At 41.2% G+C, this 12,500-nt stretch overlaps 1 protein-coding gene across 8 annotated transcripts in view; it reads left to right on the top strand.

The window, feature by feature from the left end:
- The window catches only part of iqsec1a (IQ motif and Sec7 domain ArfGEF 1a), a 91,257-nt gene that overhangs the window by 54,710 nt on the left and 24,047 nt on the right, over window positions 1-12,500 (top strand). The window contains exon 1 of one of the 8 annotated variants that reach the window (XM_046869042.1): window positions 7,641-8,500. The exons of the other annotated variants lie outside the window; for them this stretch is intronic. Coding sequence (XP_046724998.1) covers window positions 8,436-8,500 — 65 coding nt within the window. The 5' untranslated portion in view covers window positions 7,641-8,435. Of the gene's footprint in view, window positions 1-7,640; window positions 8,501-12,500 lie in introns of those variants that run through there. 8 annotated transcript variants of the gene reach the window in all.

Raw genomic sequence — 12,500 nt, 5'->3', positions numbered from 1 at the left:
GCTTCTGACCAATCAGATGCGTGCGTGAGCAGTGATGTCAGCAGCAGGACTTCGCAGGTCTTTGCTATGTAAAGAGCAGGATTTCCTTTTTAACGCTGATGCTGCAGGATTTTTCCTGGAAAGTGAATATTACAGTGGGTTTATTTCACTGTTTAGGAAAATGTGCTGATTTGAGGAGAGAAGGTGTGTACAGGATCAGGAGGAAACGTGAAGAGGAAGTCCAGGTCACGTGTAAATGAACTGTTTGTGAGAGGATTCGCAGAACTCACAAACTTCTGCATCACTTTCATGCAGATCATCACACGATCCAGTAATAAGACACTGTTCCTAATTTTTTGGCCTCAGGGTTTTAGTTCTGATTATGGAACTCGCTTGTAAATTATAGCGGTTTCAGTTCAGCGGTTTTACAGATTATTTTCTGATCATCTCCTGTTTCATGTTTTATATCAATGTATAAGAAGTTACTTCATTCAACAAAAACTTTACACAAAAGTTCCTTCAGTTTTATTCTGATTAAATCAGTACACAGTATTAGAGAGTCTCCAGTGTCAGGAAGAAATCTGTAGTTCAGAGAAGAAATCTCCAGTGTTAAAAAGTCAAGTTTATTTCTATTGCGATTTTCACAACACACATCGTCTCAAAGCAGCTTTACAGAATTTAACAGTGAAGGTGAATGATGTGTTTATCTCTGATGATCACCATGGAGACTGTGGTGAAGGAAAAACTCTCTTAGATTTTATAAGGAAGAAACCTTGAGAGGAACCAGACTCAAAAGCAGAACCTCATCCTCATTTGGGTGACATCAAGAGTGTGATTATAGTCTTTAAACACTACAGAACACTGGAGAGTGAGAACTAACATGAGCACTGGAGTGTGTGATTATGACTGATGATCTTTCTACAGTCTTCTACAGTCAGATGAGATTATGGAACCAGGAGCTACTGAGCAACTCATAAAATAGCTCAACATCTGAGATCATCACAGATCCAACACCAGCTTCTCCATGCCAGAGCCTTTAAACATTCCAGAAGATCCAGTGTCCAAACTCCACATGAAGTGGAATCCAATTGGCACTGGTACGTCTCTAGATGGTTCTGGATGTTTGCAGGCATCTACTTCTTTAAAGGTCCACAATCTTCATGAGATGGGACGTGACTGGAGCTGGAGCAAACTCAGGATGCCTCGGGATGGGGAGAGAAAGAGAAGCAGTGGAGAGAAATTAGCGTAGCTGCTCTTCATGATATTAACATTATTACAAAAAGGAGCCTTTAGTTCCAAAAAGGAGTCTCCAGAAGGAATCTCCAGTGACAGGAACGAGTCTCTAGTTCCAGTGTTGGACAGTAACGAAGTAAATATAATGTGTTAGTGTACTTAATTCGTTTTTTGGAAAATGAATCTTTAATTCATGTTTATTTGTATTGAGCTTTTAATAATGAACATTGTCTCAGAGCAGCTTTACACAGAAAATGTGGAGATAAAAATGAAGATGTTCTTTATAAGTGTAAGTTTGTCCCTGAGGAACAAGTCGGTGGCGACTGTGGTGAAGGAAAAACCCTCCGAGATGCAGAAGGAAGAAACCTTGAGAGGAACCAGACTCAAGAGGGAACCTCATCCTCATCTGGGTTCCACCGAATGTCCATTTATTACAGATAAACGATGTTGAGGTGCAGTGATGGAGATCAGAGCAAACTGTAGTCCTGAGTCAGTGTAGCAGACTGAGTTCCTGTTTTTTCTCTGGAATTTCATGGATCTCCAGGCCGTAGATGAGAAACATCACCAGCTGCACAGAGTCGAGTGGTGACAGGAAGAGAAGTATATGGATTATTAAGTCTCCTGATTGTTGTAAGAAAGTTAATGTCACGGTGCAGTTGGACTCTGGTAAGATTCATTTTGGGAGCAGAACTAAAATGGAGAAGCAGAAGGAACATGAGGATCTCTGGGATAAGAGACGACCCACCACACCACTATCAACAAACCTGAGTGAACGTGTGAGAGTGAGGAGACGACAGCATCCAAATATCCCAGTTCACCAAACTCTCCATATCCATGATCCCTCCAGATCTGCTCCTTTACCTCACAAACACCTACTGACTAAAGACTCCACTAAATAAAAGTGTTCAGCCTCGACTTGAACACTGAGTCTGTGTTTGAGTCCCGAACACTGATTGGAAGGTTGTTTCATAACTGTGGGGTTTATAAGAGAAACATCTGAGGTACCAACAAATAGCCTGCACCTTTTGATCTAAGTAGGGGTGGAGGATCATACTGGTACAGAAGTTCACTCAGATACTGCGGCGTGAGAGCATTAACTGCTTTAAATCTTGCTGCTGGAGATCCTGGTAATATTATTCCCATGAGCCTCAAAGGAAAGACTCGGGTCAATAATCACACCAAGGTCTTTCACTGCTGTACATGCTGAGACAAACCTCCAGAGATGCTACAGAATCAGAAAGTTTACTTCTAGCTGCATGTGGTCCTAGTAAAAGTACTTCCGTTTTATCTGAGTTGAGGAGAAGAAAGTTATCAAGCATCCACTGTCTAATGTCCTTTACACACTTCTCAACATTGTTAAGCTGATCTCTCTCATCTGGCTTTGCTGAAATATACAGCTGTGTATCATCAGCATAGCAATGGAAGCGAATCCCATGTTTATGTATAATTTCACCCAGAGGCAGCAGATATAAAGAGAAAAGCAGTGGGCCTAGGACAGATCCTTGAGGAACACCAAACTTTACCTCAGAGAGTGTGGAGAACTCACCATTTACATCAACAAACTGATAGCGATCAGTCAGATAAGACCTGAGCCAGAGAGAGCTGTTCCCTTTATTCCAACAACGTTCTCCAGCAAGCAGGAGATGATGATCAATGGTGTGAAAAGCTGCACTGAGGTCGAGCAACACAAGTAAAGAGACAAAACCCTGATCAGAGGCCAATAACAGGTCATATGTACTTTACTGAAGTGTTTTCGTTTGCTGAGACTTTTACTGTAACTTCACTACATTTTAAAGTCAAATATTTGACTTTTCACTCAACTACATTTTGTGAAATCAGTCGTTTCTTTTTATTTATGAGGATAAAAATTTAACTGGTCAAACACACAGCGAGTCACCAATCACACTTTACTACTCATTTGCACGGCCGCATCAATGATTATATCGTGACGGTGAATGAAGCTGGTCGGGACTCTGCACCCACCGTTCGTTTAATAAATTGTGCACAATGATGAATTTAATTGTGCAGTAATTGCATTTAGGGTGATGTTTATACATGAAATGGAGCTCAGAAATGAGTCATTTAAAAAAAATTTAATTTTAGCATCGAGTCTTTGGTGTTAAGGAGTCTAGAGTTTCAGAAGGAGTCTTCAGTTTCAGAAGGAGTCTCCATTTTTCAGGAGTTCAAATATCATTAGTGACATAAAAAGTAAAAAAGAAAAGCAGTGCAGTATGAGTTTTAGGACAGCAGATGGAGTCGTGTCCTGCGTGTGTGTGTGTGTGTGTGTGTGTGTGTGTGTGCGCAGTGTGAATTGCTGTGTCATGTGCTTCCCCTGTGCAGTGTTTATTTTCTCTCTCTGTGAACACACAGAGCTGTGGATTTGTGACTCGTGACTCATGTACTGTTTGCTCTGTAGACAGAAGCGGCTCAGTGTACAAACAACACTGCTTTATTTCCGTCTCAGCAGAAACATCTCCTTGTTTAGTTTCTTCTATGGAAAGTCGACGTCTTTGACACTGAACTCAGAGGCCTTCAGGATTTTATTCCTTTACATTCTCAGACTTTTTGGTTTCATTCGTGTGTTCAGAGTAACTACTGACCTTCGCCAAGTCGCTGAACTCTGCTCTGACCTTCACCTCTGACCTTCACCTCTGACCCTCTAAACCCCACTCAAAAACATGATCTGTGACTCACATCTGATGTACGACTCAAGTCAAACAGGAAGGACGTTTACTTTCACTGCAATACTACGAGAGCTTCACACGCACACACACACACACACACACACACACACACACACACACACACACACACACACACACACACACACAGAAGCTCTCGTAGTATATCAGGATGGATCAAATCCACATTATTTATGAGTCTAATTTAAATAAATTAACATTTTAATCAGTCATTGATTAAATATGAATTAATGATATAAATGAAATCTAAATTACTGATTTAATTCATTCAGATTGAAGATAAATTTAAGTTTAAATAATTTGGATTTAATTCTATTAGAAGCTTATTTAAACTAGAGGATAGTCAGGATGAACCATATACAGTCTAAGAGTGTGTGTGTGTGTGTGTGTGTGTGTGTGTGTGTGTGTGTGTGTGTGTGTGTAAATATTCTTCTGAACTAGATTCAAGTTTGACACCAGAAAAAAACACTTCTGTATTTTCTCCTTGTCTGTGTGTGTGTGTGTGTGTGTGTGTGTGTGTGATCAGTACAGCGATGCATGAGGCTGGTTTAAATGCAGACATTCTCCTCGTCTGTAGGAAGTTGTAAACAGAATCGTGAGCTTTTCCTGATCTTTGATCTTGTCCTTCGTTCCCCTGAAGGTTCCTGGAGGCTTTGCATCTGCAGCGTCTTTTCCTCCACCATCAGAGCCTCGTCTTCTCTCAATACTGTCACTTCCTGTTCGTCCGTATGACTCCGAACGGGGGCTTTAGTAATTTTCTGGAAGCCGAGCAGAAGAAAAGCTCGGAGCAGGACGTTTACGGTTAACGGCACCGATCCTCTGTGTTCTCCTCTGAAAATGTTTTCTTCTGAAACCTGCCATTGTATTGACTCATGACATCAGTACTGCTGTTAATTGCTTCCAGGCCGAGCTGGAGCTGAGCGTTTGTTCCTCTCCTGTTCCAGCACAAGCAAATATGAGAGACGGAGCATGACATCAGAGGGGCGACGGCTCTTATTTAGGCCTCTCTGCTCGGCCTGAGGAACACAAAGCTCTGGATTGTGAGAGGTCTGGAGAGGGGTTTTTGAGCCCTGCTGGTTTGCATTAACACATCCAGCTCGGTCCCTCGTGGGTGAGGCCCCCCTCATTTCATTTTTCTTTTTGCTCTCATTTTTCTTTTCGGTCTGCTCTGTGTTTATATAGGCGAGATGACGGGAATTCTGGAAGGTTCTCGACGTGAGCTGGAGGAAAAGACTTCCCCCTCGAGCTTTTTTTCTGAAAGTCACTTATAGTTTACATAAAATCCAGAAAAAAACTGTAAGGAAGCCAAAGTGATGTGGAGATTTAGGGGTTTGGTTCCATCTCGGGCACGTGTGTGGAGCAGGAGAGTCATTCAGGGAAAATGTCAAGTTGAAAATCTCTTTCATGACATCATGTTTTCTGTGTGGAGCGAGCCAACGTCCAAAATCCTGGCTTTTATTACGTCTCCTGTAAAAGACATGAAGGCATACGCATACTGATACTCATACACACTCATACACACTCATACACACTCATACTCATACACACTCATACACACTCATACTCATACACACTCATACTCATACACACTCATACTCATACACACTCATACACACTCATACTCATACACACTCATACACACTCATACTCATACACATACTCATACACACTCATACTCATACACACTCATACTCATACACACTCATACACATACTGATACTCATACAACTTATACACACTCATACTCATACACATACACACTCATACACACTCATACTCATACACATACTCATACACATACACACTCATACTCATACTCATACACACTCATATAGAAATGTGTGAGTGGAAATGAATAAAAGCTGAGCAGTGAAAATAAACTGAAAGGAATCAAAAGTCCAGATCATGGACATGAGTTGAGGTTCAGGAGACATGCAGAATGATACTGTACACTGAGATGTTTCTGAGACGTTTCTGAGACATTATGGAGTAAAAAACGACTTGAGTGGAATGTAACCTCACGAGCGTCACTCGCATCTTAATGTTGTTGTTTTGTAAATTGGATAAAAAGCAGAACTCTGGTTTGGTTCAGGAAATCTTATGAAGTCATTAATGTGTGTGTGTGTGTGTCTGTGTGGGTGTGTGTGTGTGTGTGTCATTGTACGAGTATGCATGAGTGTGTGTGTGTGTGTGTGTCATTGTATGAGTATGCATGAGTGTGTCTGAGTACGTGTGTGTGTGTGTGTGTGTGTGTGTGTGTGTGTCGTGTACAGTATGCATGAGTGTATCTGAGTGTATATGAGTGTGTGTGTGTGTATATGTGTGTAAGAAGGATTAATGGACGGATGTTGCTGTGACAGGTGACAGTGTGTGTGTGTGTGTGTGTGTGTGTGTGTGTGTGTGTGTGTGTGTGTGTGTGTGTGTGTGTGAGGACAGCTGTACTTACCCACTATAGAAACAAGCACAGCACTACAAGTTGGTTAAAATAGACACACACACACACACACACACACACACACACACACACACACATCCCTGCTGCCACTGTCACCATATCAGTGCTTTCTCTCTCTCTCTCTCTCTCTCTCTCTCTCTCTCTCTCTCTCTCTCTTTCCCACACACACACACACACACACACACACAGACACACACACACATTTACACACACTTTTACAGACTTTTCCCCTTTTGGCAATCTGGTGTTTGAACTTTAATGTATCATGGTGCCAAAGGAAGCGATCAGCTCCTCTGAAGAGAAACGTCCAGGCTGCTAATTAGCGTCTGAGGCAGGTTTCATCCCCAAGGTGCCCTTGTAAAATAAAAAAATAATAGTAAAAAAAAAAAAAAAGGAAAGAACGCCATCTGGGAATTATTCTGTAACTTCTCTCCTTCTCTACAGCTACACACACACACACACACACACACACACACACACACACACACACACAGAGTCCTGATTTTAGCCCTGTACACGTAGAGAGTGTAAATAAAAGAATAAAGCATAAATTTTGTCATTGTGAAAAAAATCCAAAAAATCTGATCTACCAGTTCCCCAATTCTAGGTTTTGGTTCTGGTTCTGGTTCTGTTTTTTCTCCGACTCTGGTGTCATTTACAAGTCACAGTTTTCAGACAGTTTCTCAGATGAATCTGAGGGAAATGTGGATGTTGTTGATGTTTTATCTCAGTTCACTCTCACTGTCTATATAAAAGCTAACGGCTATACGCTTCAGTTCAGGCCTCAAACTTAAAGAGAACATAAGGTTAGCTAGCATGTGTTAGCATGTGTTAGCATGACAGTGTGTTGTGATTAATGTGATAATCAAATAAAATGTAAATTTGTATATACTATATTTTTTATTAACATTTAAAAAAGAAACATTATTCCTGTTATTATATAATATTGATTATTTAATTATTTATAGATAAAATATTTATGTACAATCTTTTCATTTCAGAAGGTTTATATTTACACCATTTTTTATGGCTTTTAAAAATTTAATTATTAATTTTTTTTTTCCCCTTTTATTTTATTATGTTGCACATTATTTCATGTCATGTTCAGACTGGGATTGCTCAGCATGTTGAGTTTAAATGTGTATGAACAGCTTTTCATAAATATAAATTATTTATTTACACCCCCACTATTACTTACATTATTTTTTATCTTTTCATTACGAAAGATAAAATTATAACATTTATACAAAAATGGAACAGTCCTGCACACCCCTACTCCTCTGAATGGTTCACCCCAGTTATTGTGAAAGCTTTTAATTATTTATTAGTAAAATTCCCGGATGTTTGAAATTTCTTGGTTTCAGAACCTTCTTTTGGGTTCTCAATAATAAATATGACCTAAAAACAGCTCTGATGCGCCTCCTCGGGTTCTGCTGAGTCGGTTCTAGAGCGGAAAAGTCTGCAGTTATATGTAGGACAATGTAAAGCCAGGTGTATCATTCCTCCTCTCTACGTCCTTGTTTGCTGAAAGCTCTATTAATAGATGTACACCTCTCTCTCTCTCTCTCTCTCTCTCTCTCTCTCTCTCTCTCTCTCTCTCACACTAACATTCCTTCACTGCTCTCCACAGAAGCAGACACACAACCTCTGATTCTTTCCCCTCTCTCTCTCTCTCTCTCTCTCTCTCTTTCCGTTCCTCTTCTCGCCATCCATCCATCAGCTCTTTGCTGGCGTTTGGAGCTTCTCGAGCGAGTCCCACCCCCTTTCTCATGTCCTTCCATTCACACAGCACATGCCCTTTTTTTTCTCCTCGAAGGCCCCCCCTCCCTCCATCACACTCTCTCCTCATGAGCAGGACAGAGCAGAGCTGGAGAAGGAAGGAAAGAACGAGTGTGTGTGTGTGTGTGTGTGTGTGTGTGTGTGTGAGGGACAGAGAGAGGGAAGGCTGGAGAGCAGGAATGGCGTGTGTGAGTTGCGGCTGTGATACAGAAGCTGGACGTGTTCTGTGGTTCGGCGTGGATCTCTGCAGGAGTGTGTTTTAGCTACACAGACGGACAGAAGGAAGGATGTGGTGTTTGCAGTGTAACTCTGAGAAGACCCAGTCTCTGCTGGAGCTGGAGCTGGACGGATGGTAAGGCAGCGTGTGTTTATGCTCGGTGTTTAGATTGAGACGTTTCTATAGCATGTATGGTAGTGTGATGTCATGTGAGGAATATCTGGACGTGTCCAGAAGGTTGGAAAGCTCCACCTTCTCTGGAAAAGTCTCCATGCATATCTGAGTGTTATCTGAGTTACTATTGGGATTGGATTAGTTTCCATTCCATTCATAACCATTCCGAACCATTCCATTCATAAACTATATTGATGTAGGGGGCGTGGCCATGTTCCATCAAAAATAGGTCACATGACTGTTAAATGTCCATGTGCTTGTCCTAAAAAAACTCAATAATACATTCAACTAATCACATCTGAACATTTTTCTGAGGCACAACATTCTTCAAGTTAGGTCACATTTTCTCCTCTCGAAGGTGTGTTAAGGAACTTCACAAAGACAATGGAGATCACCACAGACCTTTTGACTGAACATGCTTTATGTCCTTCAAGTCAAGGGCAGGTGAATATATCTAAATCTGGATGTGATTTAACGTTAAAAACCATTGTTTTAGATAGAAAGAGATAGAGATAGAAAGCTCCAGGAAAGAGAGATGGTTCAGCCCAGACTTTATGCTTTTTTTTAGAGGCATCTAAGAGACTCCTAAATCTAAATCTGGTCCACGCCTGCACACTGTGAAAAACACTTCCACAGGAAACATGCCGTGTATAAATCCTTCTTGTTTGGAACATGCAGAGATACACTGAGTAGTCCGTCAACTGCAAGATCTCAGAGCAGCTCTGTATTTGGCCACACGAGCTCCGTGTGTGTGTGTGTGTGTGTGTGTGTGTGTGTGTGTGTGTGTGTGTGTGTGTTTTTAGTCTCACCGTGATATACTGGACATAACGGTGTCAGGTTTCACCCATGCCAGAGCAGATCAGGAAACAGCTTGCATAAGGGAACTCTCGAGCTTCCTCAAGTGCAGATGGATGTTAAACTCTGTCCAGATTCTTCATCCTCAACCTTAAAGTCCAGGATTGTAAACACCCACAGATCCCAACATCTCTCTGTACAAAACGGTGCTTTTTTGCAGATTGCATAACGCCGACCGTCATCTCCTCTTCTGCCAACTTCACCAGGGCTTCCTGCCAACTCTGTTACACCACGCTGTCTCTCACAAGCTGCTCACGGCTCGTCTTAAAGAGCAGCCATTGTGTTCTCGTGTTGTTTTGTTGGTGTGTTTGTGGTTCTTTCAGTCGCAGGGCTGTGACTTTCAGTGACTCATGTCTTTATTGAATACATTAAGAGGTCATTTACATCTTGGAGAAAGTTCAGGAATAACGTAGTCATTTCTTTCACTTTGTACGCTTGTGTGGGCGGGGGGGGGCGGGGGCGGGGATAAGGGGCATTTTGGAGGTGAAATACATTCAGAATTACATTCTGGACCTTAAACAGGATAAAAATCAACACTGAATTCTGAGAAAAAAAGAGTTCTTTATGAAAAAAATATTAAATAATACTTTTTAAACCCTGTTTAAAAAGACTGATAGATATACAGGTACCCCAATGAATCAAGGATTCCACCCCAATAATTCAAAGTGTCACTGAAATGACTTGCAGTTTTTTTGCAGTTAATTCTAGATACACAACAGTGACTGGATTTTTTTATTTATTTCAATGACAGTAAAACGACCCAAAGGTAACACTCTAATAACTGTGGTATATCCCCCGGACTTTACCCCACTGACTCTAGACTGCCACCCCAATAGCCTGAAGAACATCATCCCACTTTATCCTAATGTCTTGGGGATTTCACTCTAGAAGACTGGAAAGTGTTACCATATTTATTTAAGGATTTACCCCAATGACTGAAAGCTTCTTCTCTATCATCCAAAACAATACCCCCAAGAGCATGTGGCATGACCAACTTGTATTTTACTCCAATACTTTTCGACTGCCCCAAAAAACCTAAGGGCATCTTCCCATTGGCTGATTGCACCCCAGTGACGTCACTGCAGTGACTTGAGGGTTCCATTGTGGAAAAAGGAATGAAATATTCTTCTCAAGTAAAAGTTAGTTACTTTAATGAGATTTCACTTGAGTACAAATGACCAGTCTAAAAATCTACTCAAAAAAAAGTAAAAAGTAACTCAGATTTACCAGAAGAAGAAATCCTTTAGAATGTAATTTATGATAATGAGAGATATCTGCAGTGACGAATCAGAATGCTTTGATTGGACACTGCATTCTCAACAAAAGTGTGTGATTGGTTATACAGTAATGTTCAAATCTAATGCACCTTCAGCAAATCTACTCTAAAATATATCGACCAATCAGTGTCTGGGGTGTGATTATTATTTTTTTTTTCTCGCATTATTTGTATTTTTATTTTTACTCTGTAACTGATATGATTTAAAATGTAACGAAGCAGAATTCAACCCAAACATACTTCAGTCAAATTACAGAAGTGCACTCAAAACTACTCAAATACAGTAACATGAGTAATGTCATTTATTACACATCTGGTTCCATTATAATAACTGAAGCTTTTTTTTCTCTTGTGACAATTATTTTTTATTAAAATCATATCGAACTGAAGGTTAATTTGACCAACCGGAATATTTTACATCAATCTTGAAGGTTCTATGCAAATGTCTTGAAGGGTATCATCCCAAACCCTGTGAGGGAATCACAACACTTACTGCAGGATTTCTACCCAACAACCTGACATGTTTCTTACCTTCATGACTGGAAGGTACCACAAAGAGCAGATAACTGGAAGGTTACATAATAACTGGAGCTTTTTACCACACTGATGTGTGTGTGTGTGTGTGTGTGTGTGTGTGTGTGTGTGTGTGTGTGTGTGTGTGTGTGAGGGCACTTAGCAGATGTCTTACATTATAGCTGTAGTTCCCTCGTAGATGAGCATCACAACACTTACATCAGAGTATCTAACCTTCTTAGGGAACATGTGGAGAAACACTTACAGATGCTGACATGCTGGAGGGTGATAGCACACACACACACACACACACACACACACACACACACACACACACACACACACACACTTTTAAAGAGAGAGAAAGAGAGAAAGAGAGAGAGAGAGAGAGAGAGAGAGAGCGAACGCTCAGGCCTGATGTTCATTAACAGGTCGGATTCCCAGAACTCCCATGGACTGGTTCCTGCTCCCCCTTCCACACTTTTTCCCTCTCCTGCCATCGACCCTTTGCTTATTCATCTGACTGGGAATGTTGGAAAGTTTCCCAAAGTTAACCCACAGTTCTGCTTGTTAAGAACCCTAGGGAGTGTTCAGGGGGAAGGTGAAGGATGAGTTGGAGGAATGTTTAATAGTTCTCTCAGCTGGATAAATCCCATTCTCTCTCTCTCTCTCTCTCTCTCTCTCTCTCTCTCTCTCTCTCTCTCTCTCTTTCTCTCTGTGCCGTACCTTCAGGAAACTAACATCAGATTTAGGGTGCCACCTCAACCTCCACACCTCTAAATCCTCTGAGCTTCACACCCCTCAATTTCTACATTTCCAAACCTTGTCAACCTCCAAAATCCACATCGCCATATTCCTACATCTCTAACCTCCACATGTACAACTTCATCACCTCAGATCTTTAACCTCCACATCTCACATTTCCAACCTTTACAACACCAACTTTCTCATCTTCAACCTCCAAATTCCTACATCTCTACACCTCTAACCTCTACAGATCCACAACTGTAATTTAAACATCTCCAACCTCCACATATCCAAAATCCACACCTTACATCTTTAACCTCCAGACCTCACCTCGCTAACCTCTACATAACCAACCTTCTCATCTCCAAACTCTTCACTTCCCAACCTCCACACCTCAAATATCTAACTTCAACATTTCTAAAGCTCAAATCTACAGCCTTCATACCAACAAACCCCGACATTCCACACCCCCAACCTCCACACCTCAACACTGGGAAATGAACCCCCCCTTTTTTTTCACCAGCACATGGCCTTCCACAAATTCCTCTCGTGTTAATCATTCCTCTGGAT

This window comes from Silurus meridionalis, chromosome 16, assembly GCF_014805685.1.
Source record: "Silurus meridionalis isolate SWU-2019-XX chromosome 16, ASM1480568v1, whole genome shotgun sequence".
Lineage (NCBI taxonomy): Eukaryota > Metazoa > Chordata > Actinopteri > Siluriformes > Siluridae > Silurus > Silurus meridionalis.
This window is presented reverse-complemented; position numbering and strand designations above follow the sequence as displayed.